Source organism: Amblyomma mixtum, chromosome 6 (assembly GCF_055824585.1).
Source record: "Amblyomma mixtum isolate Tamu chromosome 6, ASM5582458v1, whole genome shotgun sequence".
Classification (NCBI taxonomy): Eukaryota; Metazoa; Arthropoda; class Arachnida; order Ixodida; family Ixodidae; genus Amblyomma; species Amblyomma mixtum.
Genome location: NC_143017.1, coordinates 138,230,044 through 138,248,447, shown reverse-complemented (window position 1 = coordinate 138,248,447; position 18,404 = coordinate 138,230,044). Strand labels below are relative to the sequence as shown.

General features: G+C 43.8%; 3 protein-coding genes across 8 annotated transcripts in view; all 3 read right to left on the bottom strand.

Annotated features, from left to right (window-relative positions):
* LOC149340558 (homeobox protein PKNOX1-like) overlaps positions 1-1,305 on the bottom strand; it is a 29,543-nt gene extending 28,238 nt beyond the window's left edge. For 2 of the 6 annotated variants that reach the window (XM_089549373.1, XM_089549374.1), the window contains exon 1: positions 410-758. The gene's annotated coding sequence lies outside the window, so the exon portion shown is untranslated. Of the gene's footprint in view, positions 1-149; positions 371-409; positions 759-835 lie in introns of those variants that run through there. The other 4 variants (XM_089549371.1, XM_089549375.1, XM_089549370.1 and 1 more) reach the window with 4 other exon arrangements.
* Positions 1,306-3,789: 2,484 nt separating this feature from the next.
* Positions 3,790-18,230, bottom strand: LOC149340556 (nucleoporin SEH1-like). Its single transcript, XM_089549366.1, has 8 exons — positions 17,976-18,230; positions 16,582-16,632; positions 16,308-16,413; positions 12,366-12,648; positions 10,756-10,995; positions 7,681-7,771; positions 7,505-7,583; positions 3,790-4,257 (listed from the first exon to the last, which is right to left on the bottom strand). The coding sequence occupies exons 1-8, from the start codon at positions 18,084-18,086 to the stop codon at positions 4,076-4,078; spliced, it is 1,143 nt and encodes a 380-aa protein (XP_089405492.1). The 5' UTR covers positions 18,087-18,230; the 3' UTR covers positions 3,790-4,075.
* Positions 16,921-17,969, bottom strand: LOC149340557 (U6 snRNA phosphodiesterase 1-like). The gene has a single exon (XM_089549368.1). It carries the CDS (start codon positions 17,881-17,883, stop codon positions 17,044-17,046), a length of 840 nt encoding a protein of 279 aa, XP_089405494.1. The 5' UTR covers positions 17,884-17,969; the 3' UTR covers positions 16,921-17,043.
* Positions 18,231-18,404: the final 174 nt, after the last annotated feature.

Below are 18,404 nucleotides of genomic sequence, written 5' to 3'. Positions count from 1 at the left end.
GTCGCGCTCGATGAATAACGCCGTTCACCAGGCGTCCTTGAGCGATGCTACCGAGCACAACAATAGCTCAAACGAATAAAAAAAAAAAGGGGCCGCAACACCAACGCATTTGAGACCTTCCGCAACAAATGTGAATAAACGGGTCTAACCCTTCAGTGAAGAGAACCGTTAATCAACCGTCCTTGCAATCCTTGAAACAAATGTTTCAGGAAAAACTCCACGCTGCGCAGCACATCGCGAGGCCGCTTAAAACTGATTAGAATCTTGAAACAGGTTTCCTGTGAAATCCTGTTTTAAATAAGCAACCAGTCCGTACCAAGGCGTCGCGCCTTTGCGACACCGCGGTAACGGCGGAATGCTGCTCGTGCAGACACTGCCATGAGTGCATGATTTATCGCACAGTACTTGCCCGCTTTATCGCGCTGGAAGCCCAAATTGTTGCGAGTTCCCAGCCCCGCGTGGGTACGGCACGGAGTTGACCGGGGGCGCTCACACTTTTGCCCAAGCATAAACCGCACGGCCAAAGTCGCAACCATTTTGCCTGCTACGGCCTTTGAACAGGAGCAAAATCTGCATTCGCCGTCAAAATAAAGACCAGTGGCGCTCAGCAGCGGCAGCGCGGCGGGGGAACCCACACCTGTCAATTTACTCGCGCAAACTCCTCCTTTCGTCAAGGAGTCGCACGCTTCGCAGCGCACTCGCGCATTTGCGTAACGTCCGCACGCATCAGAAGCCTCCCCATTCGTTGCTCGCGATCGTGACAACGGTATTTAGGGCCGCGCGTGGCGCGCTTTGTAGCGGGAGCGGTAATTCGATGGTTTGAGTGGCAGCTTACCAAGGTGTCAGTCTTCGTCAAAAATGGCGGCGTCAATTACAGAAAACTACAGCCCACCTCAGATTGACGCTTCTGACGTCACAATGGGGCCCGGCAGGGATGTCGGATTTGAATAACGAGTGGCAACTTTTTTTCCCAGCTGGTTGCTTTTAGCTGTAAGTAGAGCAAAATTTTAAAGATAAGACTAAATGGTGCACGCTTAAACTTTTCTTGAAGGTATCCTCGGGTAAACTCTGTTAAGTAATGCAACCAAATACGAAATCCCTTTGAAGTTTTCCACCCATCCTAAGCACGTCCTCCGGGCAGAATTTGTTTCTTGGCATGCAAAGGGATCCGTGGTCTGTACAAATTTGTGCTTAAACAATGACTTGAATACTTTTGCCAAACGAAACCGTTCCGTCTAGGCAACCTTTTGAGTCGTTTAAAAGAGCTGGAAGATGACTATTCTTCGCATAATCACGTCCGCAATGCACGAGGGATAGCGAAGGGGGCGTAGCATTTCTCCGCAGTGGGCCGGGTAACAATTTGAGTTTGACAGAAATTAATTCTTGGCCTTGCCTTCGTGGAGGACCGAGAGGAGGTGCGCGCATTCACGCGCATGCAACGAAAGCCCGGCGTTTCAGCGAAGGCCTGCGGCTGCCAACCGCATTTTCACAGCTGCTTTGACTGCTTTAGCAGGTGTTTTCGCAACGTTCGCGCTCTGCCGTGCTGGACGCGCTGCGACAGCCGCGTGTCCCGCCTTGCAGGGAAAACACCTGCGCGCTCGGGCGCGTGGAAGAATGCTTGCGCGCTGTTTTTCATGCCTGTCGATCGTGCAATGGTAATGACGCATTGCATGACCCTGAGGTCTAAACTGCATACAAAAAGGAAAAAACGAAAGAGGACGGCCGATTTTATTTTTATTGCGTCTTTCCGGACAAGCGCGTTTGTTCGCCAACTTTGCGGTTCGTTCAGCACAGCTACGCTGTAAAATCGTAATTTTCTGTGTTACCAGCCGCGACGTCGTCACGCCAAATACGTTGACATTTTGTTTACTTTTCTTTTTGTGGCAAACCAACCAAGGCCCGTATTACGGACCTTGACTGCAGTTGCGTTCCTTGGAGTCACTAAGTCCGATGTTCAGAAAGTGAGCCCGTAATTACACAAATACTTAAATAAAAAAGCAACATTCAGATAACCCTGTAGGGTACGGGGATAAATAAAAAATTGGCCTGCGTTTCCAATAATCTAGCTGAAAAACTTGAACTCTGCAAGTGCTCAGCTTACTATAGCTGCATATGCATCCATATGCAATTGCAAATTATGTGTAGTCCGAGCCAAAAGTTAATGGGGCCGGGAGAGCCACCCACGCTGTTCTAGAACACTTTACCTACGCAGCAAACGAGTGCCTCTAACTTTAATTCAAAGCCCAAGGGATGCTAATAAGCTCCACATCACCCAGCAACTACCTATAGTTACTCATGTAGTGGCCTGGAAACTTTGACATATGCAGCACTTGGCCAGCATTAGGTGTAGCTTTCAGATACCAAAACTATCTTATTCTGCTGCACTGTCTGCTCTCTCACACTAAAAAAACTGAAGAATGCTGTTCGTGTCCTGGCTAGGCACCTCACCTGAAACTAGCAAGGTGGTGCTTGTGACACATACTGATAAGGAGCAATTATTCTCCACCAAGTTATGATGCTTAACTCACGAGTGTTGATTTCTCGTTATTTGTGAGAATATTTGGAAACAACCAGCATCAAGGCTTTAGTGAGCTGAAGCCAAGTTTGTACAGGTTTGCAAGCCTGTGCAGAAAAGGTACCTAATTTATTGAACTTTGGTACAAGGACCATGTTACCATCGTAGAGTGTGTTTGCAATTTGTGGTGGCTCTGTGGCTGTGGTGAACAACTACACGATATGGAAACGAGGGTGTGATCCCAGCTGCCACATTTCATTCCTGGCAAAAAGCAAAAACACCCGAGTGCCGAAATGTCATCCGAGGCATGGTGTTCCTCACAACGCATAGCGTGGCTTTGGTACGTATGTACCAAATTACTCAATTTTTCCTAAACTCCCATTTCTCCTTCACCATTGTTTTCCCTTATCTCTTTTTCCCAGTGTACGGTAGCAAATTGGTTTATTGCAACGGTTAACCTTTCCACCTTGCCTCCTCTTCTTCATGGTACGTATATGTTAGACAAACATGACACTAACCTAAATAGTGATGCAGTCACATATGCTTCAAAATGCTTAACAAATCATGACACCAGCACAGACCTGGAAATGACATGTACATTGAAATAAAAACTCAAGACGATGGATGCCCAGCAGTGTTATTATGTACAGATTTATTTTTGATAATAAAATAAATAATGCACTTTCCATTTTCTAAATCCTTTTGTGTGCATGAACTTGTCTCACTTCCATTTTGTTTCAGTGTGTGCTACATTTTCACACAATAACCACACAGTACCTTATTCAAATAGTAGTCAAAACAAGAAAAATCGATGAATGTCCTCTGTCCATTCAAAGCTCATTACATCCTTCCCCTCTGTCTTTCTTCAGCAAACCTCATTATGGGTTATGGATTTTAACGACCCAAAGCGATTCAGGCTATGAGAGACGCCGTAGTGAAGGGCTCTGAAAATTTCGATCACCTGGGGTTCTTTAACGTGCACTGACATCACGAAAGTACATGGGCCTCTAAAATTTCCCCTCCATCGAAATTCGACCGCCGCGGCCAGGATCAAACCCGCGTCTTTCAGGTCAGCAGCCGAACACCATAACCACTGAGCCACCGCAGCAGCACAAACCTCAACATATATTTCATTATTCTTCCTATGAACTTTTCACTATCTTTGTGTGCAAACAATTTTTTTTAATTCTAACACTACATGTACTGAATAAAAATTTCTGAAATGCTTTCCAGTATAGTCCTCACGAGAAACATAACTCTGTTGACCAGAAAAATACAAAACAACATGCATATTTATTCATTCCCAGCACAAACATGAGAGCTCAGGCCTGCTCCACTCCTGCAGTGATGAAAACCGAAGAGGAGAGGCAGAGTGCTCAGGGCCATGATTTGTAGATAAGACGACTGCTTTGGAGCATGTAGCATGGTGAGCCAATGCCACCCGAACTTCTCAACTGGCCAGCAATATTTATTGAGAACAATCATTTCCTGCACAGACACTGGAGCTCAGCCCTGCTCCGCTCCTGCAGTGATGAAAACAGAAGGGGAAAGGCAGAGTGTTCAGGACCATGCTTTGTTGATAAGATGACTGCTTTGGACCATGTAGTACGGTGAGCCAATGCCACCTGAACTTCCCAGCTGGCCAGAAAACGAGGATGTGTCAGCAGACTGCTTGTCTCCTTGAACCACACCCCCGTCACCTTGTAATGTCGCTATGCACTTCCAAATGCCCATGTAGTTGGCTGTTGGGAGGACATATCATTCATATGTGAGACACTTGAGAAAAAAATATAACGTGCAGTAGCCAATAAACCCTAACAGCTGCGAAACAGCATGACTTTACTAGTTGCACAGAGTGCTCCTTGCACTTGAGGGGGAAAGAGGGTCTAGGGAAAAACATTTTTATTAATGAAGCCAGATTTATGAAATTTTCAGGAAACGTGCTGATTCCAAATATGCCATTTAATTTTACGTAAAGCAAATATTTGTGCACGTATGCATTGTGTAGAGTAACTTTTCGCCGAGAGCTTTCAAGAAATTTTACTGCGGGGAGCTTGCACGCCACTGGTTTCTCTTGACATCAAGCTATGCAATAAGGGTAAAATTATCATCCTGCCTGTCAGAGAAATTGAGTTATAGGATTTTGAAGTTGTCACTTCAGAAACAGAAATACACACCTTTCTTCGCGTTTGTGAAACTGAAACTTCAAAACCCTGTAACTCAACTTCTATCATAGGCAGAATAATAATTTTACCCTTGTTGCATAGCTTGATGTCAAGAGAGACCAATGGCATGTATTCTAGCAAGTTCCCTGCAGCAAAATTTCTTGAAAGCTCTCGGCAAAAAATTACATTACATATTGCACAAGTGGACGAGGACTTTTTCAACACAAAATTGAATGATATATCTGGAATTGGCCAAAAAAAATACACGCTCCCTGAAGATTTCGTAATTGTCGCTTTATTAACAATTTTTTTTGAAGACCTTCTTACCTTAAAGGGACACTAAACTGAATTCCAATTACGGCACTGTGTATGGCTACGATTATTGCAATTATGGCAGTTTGTATAAGCTGTATACAAAAATACACACTCCCTGAAGATTTTGTAATTGTGACTTCATTAACATTTTTTTTTGAAGAGCTTCTTACCTTAAAGGGACACTAAACTGAATTCCAATTACGGCACTGTGTATGGCTACGATTATTGCAATTATGGCAGTTTGTATAAGCTGTATACAAAAATACACACTCCCTGAAGATTTTGTAATTGTGACTTCATTAACATTTTTTTTTGAAGACCTTCTTACCTTAAAAGGACACTAAACTGAATTCAATTACGGCAGTGTGTATGGCTACGATAATTACAATTGTGGCAGTTTGTATAAGCTGTATGAGACACCATTAGGCACTTCAGCCCTCCCCTAGAGATTTTGAGGTGCTATCTTCTGCACGGCCAGGCAGATGCCCCTAAGGACTAGAAAAAGCAAGATGTGCAGCCCATGGCATGGGCATGAAAATGACACAGCTAAATTTACAGGTTAAAACATGACAAGTCAGATGTCAAATCGTGACACACCATCTTTCATTTGATTACAAAATGCAAAAATTGGGAATACACCTGATAGCTTCGTTGGTGTTCATGTGAATCACTGATGTAGAAGTAAACTGGATTTCATTTAAGGTCACACCTAAGCTGACTGAATAAAACTATGGCATGCAGTCTCTATTAGAATCAATGCCTCCTGGATCTCACCCACTAAGCCTTTTCTGATGATTTTATCGGCTGCATTAAGAACAAAGGGTACACAATCTGCTAATTTTATCTTTCTCACATAAAAATATGCCTCAATATCATGGGCGTCCAGAATTTCGGATATTTTTTATGCACTAGCAGAAAACAACTACACAGCTTGATTAGCACGCTTAGGTGATAGTAACTTTTTGCATTCTGTTTATTAAGTTTAATTCTTTGTTTGGTTTGGTTTGGATTATGGGGTTTAACGTCTCAAAGCGACTCAGGCTATGAGAGACGCCGTAGTGAAGGGCTCCGGAAATTTCGACCACCTGGGGTTCTTTAACGTGCACTGACATCGCACAGTACACGGGCCTCTGGAATTTCTCCTCCAAAGAAATTCAGCCGCCGCGGCCGGGATCGAACCCGCGTCTTTCGGGTCAGCAGCCGAGCACCATAACCACTGAGCCTTATTAAAATCCAATGTATGTTCTCCAGGCCTAGCACTAATTTGCTGCTTCTAATTTTTATTTCATGTGGGCAGTTTAGACCACAAATAGTTCCTTTTTGGTGCTAACCACCCCCTCCCCCATACCCGGTCATCGGGGGGCCCTCCCCCTGCAAAAAACTCTGCGGATGCCCTTGCTCAATATCAGAGTGGTTTGTTGGGCGAGTTGGTTTACCATATTGAAATATACCTGCGCAGGTATATTTCAATTTGCTCAATATGTTTAATGAGGACTTTGTCCTACAGCCTACAACAACAATTTCTGGAAAGAAATGGACAATGTCTATTGTTTTTAGTGTCTGCCTGAGTGGAGGGAAACTGTAAGCACTTACGTTCTCAAAAAGCAAATTTGTCAGAAATTTCTCGCTTTGCTTGCCCAGTGGTTAAAGATTATGATCACAAAATATGCTTATGCTCTCTGCTTACAATTTATCGAGTCACCATGATAATTACGACAGGCTACTTTCTAATAATTCCCTCCACATTTTACTTGAAATTTTGCAAGATATTAGACTGGAGATATGAACAGTTGAGCACAATATTTGTGGTTGCACTCGCTCAAGGCATGGGGCGATGACCTCATCGCTGCATAATGTTAAAAAGCTCATTAGACCACATCAGAGTTGTGCACTGTATTCCCCTAACATGTTAACAGGAAAACACAGTGTCCTTTTAGGTACACAAGTGGCACTAGTTATATGAACATGAGCAAATCAGAGAGCACATTTAGAAACAAAAGAGATGGAGGCAAATACAGCATCTAACAACATCACACAGGGGAATGACTTTTGAAGAAGCATTTTAGTTTTTTTACTATCAGGATAACAATACCGCTTACTGCTGCTGTCTAAATGACTCTCTGCAAGGCTTGGTCTGTGTGGTTTGTAGCATGTATCAGGGATACAGGGGCAAACTTTAAAATCATGCTTTATAAGTAAAAAAAAAACCAGCTGGTCAAAAGCAAGAAAATGAGCTCAACTGGCAAAGCTTACATAACAGTCAGTGCATCATTCTTATTTCAAATTGTTACGTATGCTTTCAAACACAAAGCGATTCTGTGAATTTTGCAGTCCAGCATAGTTACCACCAGCGTACTGCATAAATGCTTTCTTTAATAGCTCTTCTTCAGAGAACATGCACTTCAAGTTGTAAAGATTGCACAAATTTATGCAGCAAGTAGCTTTTGAGCAACACTTCGACTAATCTTATGAACTGCAAGCATATAAAGTAAAACTAAAGTAGACGCACCTTTCCACAGTCTCACGCAACCATCGTCCCCAGAAGACGCAAGAATAGTGCCGATAATGTTCCAGCTCACTCTCCAGGCCTGTTATAATACACAAAAAGCAGAAACAACATGGCTTTTAAGCCTGTTAATAAGCAACGATCAGCACAGGAATCTAGGAACACATACAATCTCATACCTGAGAGTTGTGGTCATCAAACTGCGCCACAACTTTGGTTTCAAACTTAGCAGCCACTCCATCTTGTAACTGAGACATCATCATTTCAGGTCTGCAAGAATTGCACAGTCAGATAAAGAAACAATCAAACAGCAGTATTAACAGCAACATTACAGGGTGTAGAGGCAAAATGTAAAAACACCCATATGTGCGCAATGTCAGTGCATATTAAAGGTGCACTAAAGAGGAATCTGAAATCGTTTTTTTACTACGGGAACTCCATCTACACTCTCCGAGCATTCTTAGAAAGTTCAAAATATTGTCCTGTGCCGATGATTCCCCTATCAAATCAAATTGACTGTCCCAGCTCCCTCCTATTTTTCTGAGCTCACCTTCGAAAAGAGGAGGAGTCAGCCAACACATGGCGTTCCTTTAAACTAGTCATGTGGCGGCTTCGCTTTCACTTTTATTTTGTTTTTTTAGGTTTCCGTGAATAAATAGTTTCAGTCACAGACTACATAGGCTCAAATTAGGCCCATGGAAATAAAAATACGCGCGGACTCTTTCCTTTCGCCGACCGGTAAGTATCACTCCGCCAATGGCAGAGTGGCAAGCCACCGCTGAAAGGCACTCCACGCGTTGGCTGACTCCTCCTCTTTTCAAAGGTGAGCTAAAAAAAAAAAAAAAAGAGGGGGGGGGGGGGAGCCGCGACGTTTAATTCGATTTAATAAGAAAACTGGCCACACAGGACAGTAATTCGAAGTTTATTAGAATGTTTGGAACGTGCATATCGAGCTCCCGCAGCAAAAAGACGAGCTCAGAATCCTCTTTAGTGCACCTTTAAAGAACCCCAGGTGTTTAAAAATAATCCGGAGCTTTCCACTAGGGTGTTTGTCATAGCCATGTCCCTCACTGGAATGTTAAATTCCCACATACCAACATTACAGGGCTAGAATGACCAGGAGGCTGGATCACCAGCAGTACATTTGTGTAGTTGTTGCACAGATCTTAAAATACTTTTTTCTAGCAACATGGTTAATGTGAATGGAAAACTGCTCCATTGAAAGGTACGCGCTGCAATATGGGTCAGAATATTTACAGTCATCTTTATTCACAATATGCATTGCAGCAAAAAAGGCCTAAAGTGCTAAAGTGTCACACCAAAGTCGTACGTTGTGCCATCCAAAGCCAACAACTTTGTTCTTCTGTGTGTTACATGGAACAGCAGAACTTCTACAATATAATACTTCCCAGCCTCTTCATGACAAAAGGGCGCCTCTCAAAATCTTGTAAGTAAGCATCCTCTGCTCCGAGTTCACTACTGCTCAAGTGAAATTTGTTCAGCTTTGAGCTGTCAACAAGACATCATTGCCAGCACAGCTTCAAACATGACTAGTTCGTCTGATTGCATGATGTTAGAACTGCGCGGGCTTTAGGAAACAAGAAAATGAGGAAGGAAGATACAAACACACAGGCAAAGTGCAACCCGAAAATAGAGGTTCAAAGTGTAAGGGATCGGTAGTGTACGCGGGGTTATTGGAACGCGGCTGGGGGCGCTCAAAGCGAAGCGTCTCCTATTTGGAACGCGGCCGCTCGCGAACGCACCAAGAAGTACGGGTGTCCACCCCGCCCCGCGGTACCGATTCGCGCACGTGCTGGCACGAATGTCTATTTGTGTTTTTATTTTATTTTGTGGCGGAGAGAATGTTCGACTCCACACGTGCTGGCACGACCGTGCGTTTGTGTTTGTGGAAAGGGCGTTTTGCCCTACGGAAGCTGGAGGGCTGACCATGCTCTCGGTAAACCAATCATGTGAGCAGTGCAACATGATTGGAAGCTACGAAATGTGGGCCGGGCCTTTAGGGCTTTAAAACCGGGCCCCGGAGCCGGAAGCAGGGTTCTGGGCTAAGGTGAGATGCTACGCATCCTCGGCTATGCCGAGTAGGGGCCTCCCCTAGTATTAGCCAGATCCACCTTTTGGTTGTTTGTCTTTTTGCCGTTGTGTCTAACTTGTATATTCTGTAAATATTTGTATATAAATCTTCAGTTATGCCTTTTTTTATCCCTGCGTCTCAACTCATCTTGAGACCGTCTACGACGGGGCACCCCTGGTGCGAAGAAATAAGCTTCAGTCTTCGAGTTACCAACCGTCTCTGGCGGGGCACCTCTGGTGCAAAGAAGAAGAAGAAGAACCTGTGGATCTTTACTCAAAGAGTAGCTGAAATGCTTTTTTCAGAATTTTGCAAGCTTCAAGGATTCAAATGAATGAAGCTTGTAGGTAAAGTATGCAAAGTTTTTTTTTCTTTTGCGCTAGTATTTATAATGCTGACGTAATCATCGATGAAAGCTGTAACTACATTTAGGCTTCTCTGCAGAGTGCCATGCTATGTGGAGAAGCCAGGCAATTACACCAGCTTTGGAACGGAACAGACTTCTGCTGTTTCCACCCATGCTCTTCCGTGCTTCGACAAATGCCCTAAAGGAATGCTTCGAGAGCTTTGCCTTTGGTAGTGTTTGTGTTCTTTTTTGGAGCAGGAGTTTCGTCACTGGAAACGTACCACAAAAGCACATACACACACACTCGTGCATGCACAGGGAACTTCCTCTTACATCCTACACTTAAATATCTAACTTGTTTCTTTGGTAAGCAACCCTGATGGTATGCTGATGCACCTCTTTCCTTGCTACACACCATGATACAGGCTTTCCAAAGCTCATGGCATACCTTTTCAACAGGATTAGCAACGCAAGCTGCGTATCTTGCATTGCGAGAAACAGCCGTATGGTTATGTCATCCTTTTCTGTTGCCCTGCTTCTTTAAGCCAGCACAGGCAAAAAGAAGTTAAATCCATCAGATATCCTGGCTGAAACCTATTTGCCAGTAGCTACTTTTGCCTATTCACTGAGAGCGTCATGTCTGCCAACTGGCAGGCCCAGTATCCAAAAACTTGCATGCTTGGTCTCCATTCCGAAACAATGTTCCTTAGCTGAACAGGCTAAGGAACAGGCTAAGCTGAACAGGCCAACTGAGGCTTTGTTATTTACAGGGAACTGGTAGCACACTATCCAAATTTGTAAGCAGCATTATGTACTCACTGGAGAGGCTTGAAAGAAATGATGCGCACATCTCTGGAGGCAATGCCCAGCAGGTAGTAGGAGCGGCCTACACTGGGTGCAAAAGCCAAATCGTGCACAGGGTCCACAACTGTGACAACAGTCTCGATCCGCGTCCAGCGGCGGCTCCCTTCACAGTACTCATAAACATGCACCTTCCCTGTACTTGAGGGGCCTGGGTCATCGCTGCCAACGGCCAGCATCGGTGGATGGTTGCGATTGCTGTAATGGTAAGCACACAAGCAGGCACTGAGGTTAGATGTGCATATTAGCAGGTGCATCACAGAACGCAATACTTTGTGCACAATGACTTTGACTAGGTCACTTATGTAGCTTACGACATGTAGCATGGTGTCAAAAGCAACACCGTGAATCCAAACTAAAAACAAACAACAATCATGATTTTTCATCCCACTGAGGGACTTTAAACAATCCATGAAAGAAAAATGCACTGTTATGTAGCATTTATTCCAGCAGATTCCTCATATAATTTATCATGTTTTGGAAAGTTTGAAGAACATTGCAAAGCCACAAAAACATGTTTATAGGTTTTTAAAGACAGGACTAGTATGTTAAACCAAAAATTTTCGTAGTAAAACAGCAGTCATATATGTATAATGAAGGTTGACACAGTAAGGCCTCTTCCACAAGTATCACCTTTCCAGGCAATGCCAACTGAGGCATAGCATCAAAGCTACTGCTCTGTGATTAGCACTGGCAATGCATATGAATTGTCATGGAAACATATTTATTTAGCTGTATGCGAGCACTGTAACAAAGCTGACCCGAACGCAAGTATTTCTGCCTTCATGAGACTTGTGTTGTCATGAAAACAGAATAGTATGGACAATAATTAAGCATATGGTCTTGCGATAATGAACTGTACTGTAATACATGGATTTGTCCTGCCTTGTTTTGGTTCATTCAAGCCGAAAAACTTTGGTTATTCAAAGCTCATAGGTACTGTGGGAGCAGGAAAGAAAAAAAAATGCATGAGGGCAACCTCACACTGACCAGCCGTAGTGTTGTGTTTCATGGAACGTAATAATTTCATTGTCAGTAGTATGCCAAAACCAGCCAAGCTACCCCTTTTCCTTTCATTATAAAGAAGCACAAAATGCTCTCTCATTACTGGCATCATTGTCAATACCTGCCTTGCTGTCTAATGTAAAAAGTAACAGCTCCAAGTTAAAAAAAGACGCTTTTGGCATTATTAAGTGACTAAGTTAGTGGTTAACGCATCTCAGTGCCTTCGTAATAATCAGCTCAGCTCAGGCTTGACGAAAGCTAGCAAATGCCCACTTTAGAAGCGTTCCCAACATGAAATTCCAAGGCAAAAGATTAGATGCATTCAGTACAGCAGAACCTCATTTATACCTGCCTGGTTCCTACAATTTTCATTTCATAGGCTCAAAACCGTGAGCAATAACAATGTCCCTAGAGTTTAACTACTTTTCTTCTGGCTAATTTGTTCCCGGCCAACACGATTCCCCGGAAAGTACATTTATAATTTTGTCAAATTCCGATTGTACACTTCAGCGATCAATAGACCTAATGCAATAGACTTCTCCCCGAGGAGGCAGGGTACTCACAAGGAGTGGTTCCAAGAGAGGCAGCTGAGTGGCATGCGGCAGTTGATGTCACTCTGCAGGGACCACTGGCTCAGGTTCATGACATCGGGAGCCTCATAGACACGCACCATCCCATCGGCCGAACAGGTGGCCAGCTGTAGGCCCAGCTGCTTTGGTGCAAACTTGACATCTGTCACTGATGTTCGACTATCCACCAGGCTGGTGCGCTTGATCCAATGAGATTGGCCACGTTCCCCAGCCCCACCTCCACCGCCACCGTTGAGAACGCCGCTCTTACCTGCCACTGTAGAAACAAATGCAAGTGAACAAGTGTCAGCCAATTATCTACAACAATACCAAATCTATGTTTGGGCGACTTGGTAGCAGTTCATGGTGAATTGGAGCAGTGCAAACAGATGACGGACTGACAACGAAGACATAGGGTGATTGATGGCTCGCAAACGAAGTTTACTCCAGGGCCTCCACGGTGGCTAAGTGGTTATGGCGCTTGGCGCCTTCAATGGAGGCGAAATTCTAAAGGCCCATGTACTGTGCAATGTAAGTGCACGTTAAAGAACCCCAGGTGGTTGAAATTTCCGGAGCCGTTCATTACGGCGTCCTCATAGCCTGAGTGGCTTTGGGACGTTAAAACCCTGTAAAACCATACAATGAAGTTCATTTCTGTAAAACCAGAAAATACACACGATGTGAAAGCCATAAAAGCAAACAAAACAAAAGAATAACTTGAAAAATTAGCAATCAATCATGAAAAGTACAGTGCACGTGTATCATAAAAACTGAAAGTTCACCAGTCTTCCTACATGTGGTCACAAAAGGTGACCTCACAATATTGAAGCGACCTAATATCCATCTCGTGGTTTAGCAACCAAGTCTAAAACTATGGCTGACTTTCACGGCTGATCACTTCAATTTTGAGTTGTCCTTTTGTTTACTCACATGCCTTTTGCATCATGTATATTTTCTGCTTCTGCAGAATAAACTTCAGTCAAAACTCCATTTGTCGTCTCTGTTGTTTCACTTTACCGTGATTCAGAACCGTGCTCTGAGGAACAAGTGCGTTCAAGAGTAGTGCTACTGCACTAAAGGAAGCACTAAAGGCTTCCATGACCATTCGGTGGGAGCTCCATTGCTGCCATCAACATGCAGACCATGTGATGGCACACCCTCTCGCTCAACCTAGTACGACAACCAAATAATAACATGTCAGCCTAGCAAGTAAGCTTCCACTTGTGTTTTTGTCTGCCGCTGTCTCATTCAACTTGCGTTACTTTCTTAATGATGAAGCAACTCCTTCTATAACCACAGCTCCAAGTACTAGACATTTATTAAAGAGACACCGAGGAGAAAGTGAAGTTTGCTTGTACTGACAGACTACGGCATTCTAACGACAGAGACAACTCTCACTGCAAATGGAGATGGAATAATAAGCTAGAAAAGACCCAAAAACCGAAAATGAAATACAGGTGTTGCCATCAGCAGCTGATTTCTCATGCAAAATGCGTACGTCTCAGAGGCTAAGCTACACTGCCAATCCCTTCAAAACGACGGCATCCAGTCCTTTATGGTGCAGACGTTATGAGTTTGAGTAGAGTACTGGGAGGAATTTTTAAATTCCATTTTCTCAGCCATAAATGTACCTTATCCTGCCGGAAAAACATTAACATACCCAGAGCCAAAGAATTAATTTCTACTGACAATAATAACTCCACAGAGTTGTCCTAAGCATCCCCTTAAGACTGCGTGGGTGTTGGTGCTCCTCATGACAGCCAGAATAACTGATCTGATCCTTAGCAAAGCAGGTCTCCTCAAATGCTATGCACAATGGGCTCACAACTGGAATATGCAAAGCTGACAACTGAGCAAGGCATTATTTGTATATTTAGATGCAACTCGACAAGTTTTACACAGCTTACTATCTTTAGGTGGATGACCACCACAGATTAAACACAGCTCTCCCATTACAAGCAACTAAGGTAAATGCAAGTTTCTATTTCCCATCTGGCACATGCCACACGCTATTAATGCACTTTGAATCTTTTCAGTGCCTTTCAGCTGTCAAGATGCAATTCATTTCAGACTATTCCAAAGAAAAAAATCGTCACAACTGTTTTGATGAACAGATATTGCATATATTTGGAATGAATAAGTAATCAATAATTTAAACCAGGGAAAATGATATCTCCTTTTTTTTTTTTTTTTTTTAGTAAGGAACCCACAGCGCCGTGGCATTACAGTGGGGGGGGGGGGGCAATGTACAACAAAGAAGCACACATGACACCTCCGCTCGCAGGCAGAGTTACAAGCATAAAACTTTCACCATGTACATCTCACTTCAAAAGAACACATCACAATCGCATCACATCATTAAAGAACGAAAGAACGCATCATTTGATGTCACACTCACAACATCGCTCGGTAGTCTGTTCCATTCTCTAATGGTTTTCGGAAAAAAAGACATTTTAAACAATTCAGTTTTTGCCGCGAATTCGCGGACTTTAAAAACATGGTCAACACGGTTGGATCTATAAAAAGGCTCCTGCACATACCTTTCGCGTTCAACCCGAACAGTTGAATAATAAACAGCATGAAACAGCTTCAGACGCAACTTCTTTCGGCGCGTGTCAAGCAATTCCCACTTGAGTGCATCCTTCGCACGCGATGCACTGTAACGAGCCCCGCGTGTGCCAGACACGAAACGAGAGGCAATGTTCTGCACCCTCTCCAACTTATCTTTATCTCTAGCAGTAGGCGGGTCCCAGACAGTGCACGCGTAGTCCAGAACCGACCTGACATAAGTCTTGAATAAAATGTCACGACATGACAGTGGAAAAGTGCTTGCATTTCGGCGAAGAAATCCCAAGTTTCTGCATGCTTTAGCAGAGATATAATCGACGTGACGGCGCCAGCTCAAATCAGGAGTAAAATAAACGCCTAGATATTTAAATTCGAATACCTGTTCTAACATTGTGTTCCTAATAACATATGAATACACATCAGGATTTTTCTTTCTTGTAAACTTCATATGGACAGTCTTGGACAAATTCAAATTCATATTCCATTTAACGCACCACTCTGAGATTCTGTTCAAATCACCTTGTCCAATGTACGTAGCTTTAAGTATTTAGGAGTAATTATTCAGGACGATCTGTGCTGGCACATCCAAGTAGAGGAGGTCTGCTCTAAAGCCTATCGAAAACTATGGTATTTGAGAAAAAAATTACAGCATGCACCAAAAAATTTGAAGTTAACTGCATACAAGACATTTATCCGCCCGGTTTTGGAGTATGCCTCCTCTGTTAGGAGCCCCCACCAAGTGTACTTGCGAGATAAGCTCAAAAAAATTCAGAGAACCGCAGTGCGTTTTGTATGTTCGCGTTATCGGAAGACGATTCTGTAACAGACATGCTTAAATCTTGCGACCTGGAACTGCTCGAAACACGACAAAAAAAAACAACGGTTGAAACTGTTTTTCCAAATCACCAGGAATCAACTAAAAATAAACAAAGAAACATATATTCACCCTCCTCTAAAACAAAGTGCGCGTTTAAACCACAGTGCCGCAATACGGCCGTACAGAGCCCACCTATGTGCTTTTCAAAACTCTTTTTTCCCCTCATGTATTAATATGTGGAATGGTCTTGCGGAATTCATTGTCACAGCTCAATATGTCAAAGAGTTTGAGAACCTTTTGGAATTATATTGCAGGCAACAGGGGAATTGACAACTAATCATGCTGTTGTTATGATTTCCCTCATCTTTGTTTGTTAAGTTGTTGTTAAGTATTCGTGTTTTGATTATGCTTTTTGTGTCTTGTCGGTGCCTGAGGTTTTTGTTCCTCGATAATTAAAATAAAAACCTCTCCTGTTATGGTCCTCAAGTGAGGGCTACAGTATTCCCAAATAAATAAATAAATAAATAAATAAATAAATAAATAACACTTACCTAGTTCCTCCCACACAGTGGCCATACGGTCATAAGAACATGTTGCCAGGACTTGCCCAAATTCTGGGTGTGCCCATGTGACTTTCCAAACAGATCCACTGTGCGTCTGCACATCAAGAGCATAGTAGTTCTAATACACAAAAATAAAATGCCCAACTGAAAGCAACTCAACAGAAAAGCCTCTCTACTTTAGGGTGACAGGCTAGATAATAAAATTGCAGCATGCAATGGCATGTACTTTGTCTGTTACTTGAAAAGAAAAAATGACACCAACCTTCCAGTTTGCTGTGCAGCGCCACTCTCCGTCTTCTCCGAGGTCCCATACCTTAAATGAAGGAGGAACACACAAGCAGTAGCTTGACTTCGATACTAAGACTTCCTCTGACTCCCCAGCTTAAACCTGCTAGCATTAAATTCTGAACAATGGCTGCCAAAGTGCCATTTGTGCAGTGACATGTTTCGATCTGAATTATGTTACTGTCTATTTCTGAGTGTAAACCAAAGCTCACATGCATAGCTACGCATCAAGATGAGAGAATACGCTCTGTACACATCACTGGAACATACATTCTCATTATTCAAATGAGATGGAACGAAAGAGACTACTTTGATCAGTCACTTGTTTCTTTGCAAATTATTCTTCGTTTATTAAACAACGATTGAGGAATTGAACATGGGGCTTTTACAGCAAGTGCTTGTTGCCACAAAAAAAAAAAAAAACTCAACGCAGTGCAGTTCACATCTGTAAGATCGGCAACTCAAACAGCTTGTTTCCAGTACGAAACCACACAGAAGCAACGTCAATGACCAGCGACGATGGATGCCTGATCGCAAAATGTTCGAGTCTAACTTGCAGCTCATGCAAGCTCTGCTGCAGTCGGACTTCCTCGCTGGCGTCACACCAGGCGACGCTCATGTGAAAGGACGGATCGTCGTAGAAGAGCGGCAGGTCGTACTCCTTCAAGCAGCCGTCAACTTCAGCTACCATTTTCTTGAGGTGCTCGATCCCTTTGTGCACTTTTAGGCTCAAAAACGTCCTCGTTTTCTCCGCGTTTGTGTAGACATCGAGGGAACCGAAACGAATGGTAAACCTACAGTGCGGCGCTATCACGGCCCTCAGCGACTCCACCAGTGGCTGGATCCAATGGTGTCGCAACTTGACAGTGCGCGACAGGCTCACATGGCACGCGCTGAGCTGCAGTGGTTTTAAGTAGTCAACGTCCCGGCATAGAAAAGATATCAAACCCTCAATGTGACTCTGTTTAGCACCAGAGACGAAAGCGTAAGACGCCCAGACGCCAGGTTCGTGAGCAAACGTGCGGGCTCTGCCATCGTGTAGGCTTTGGTCGTCTTCCCAAGCAAAAGGATCGATGCGATCTTTGTACAGGCCCAGTACTTCGACCGGTAATTCTAGCTTGCGCTTTCGGAGATGCCGACGTTCTGCAATAACATTCAGCTGACACTCATCCTTGTGGGGCGAGTCACCCTTGGACGGCGGGCCTTCGTCTCCCGAGTCGCCGCATTCGTCAGAGGAGGCGTACTGAGATAAGAGAGACAGGCTTCCACTCGAATTCATTACTCCTGAAGCCGCGTACACCGAAGCACGTGTACTTAATAGCAGCTAATTAAGTCAGCAGACGTATCGCTCCGTCACAAAGGTCTACACACCTTCACAGTCTGGTCACTGGAGCATGTGGCTAGACGTTTGCCGTAGAAGTCGTAGGCGACGTCGTGAATTAAGTCGTTGTGGTCAGCGGCAATGCTTCTGGCGACGAACATGCCTGAGAGGTAACGCAGGCAGCAGCGGTACGACAAGCACTTTAAATGCCAACTTCAAATGCGCATGCAAGTTAAGTTCACTATTTTTCAAACTTAGCCGACGCGCAGCGCCATTTTGAGAAGCTATCCCCGACGCCAGCGACCTCACTCCAGCAGACCGATCGCCAACAAAAGCGTGTTGAAGATATGAATAAAAGTATTAATTCTGAAACTAAAGCCAAATACTTTATGCAAATAACTATTACTCTGTAGTAGCAGTGGTAACGAGTAGTTGCAGAAGGCAGTACCAGTGGTATCAGTTGTACACGCAGTACACCG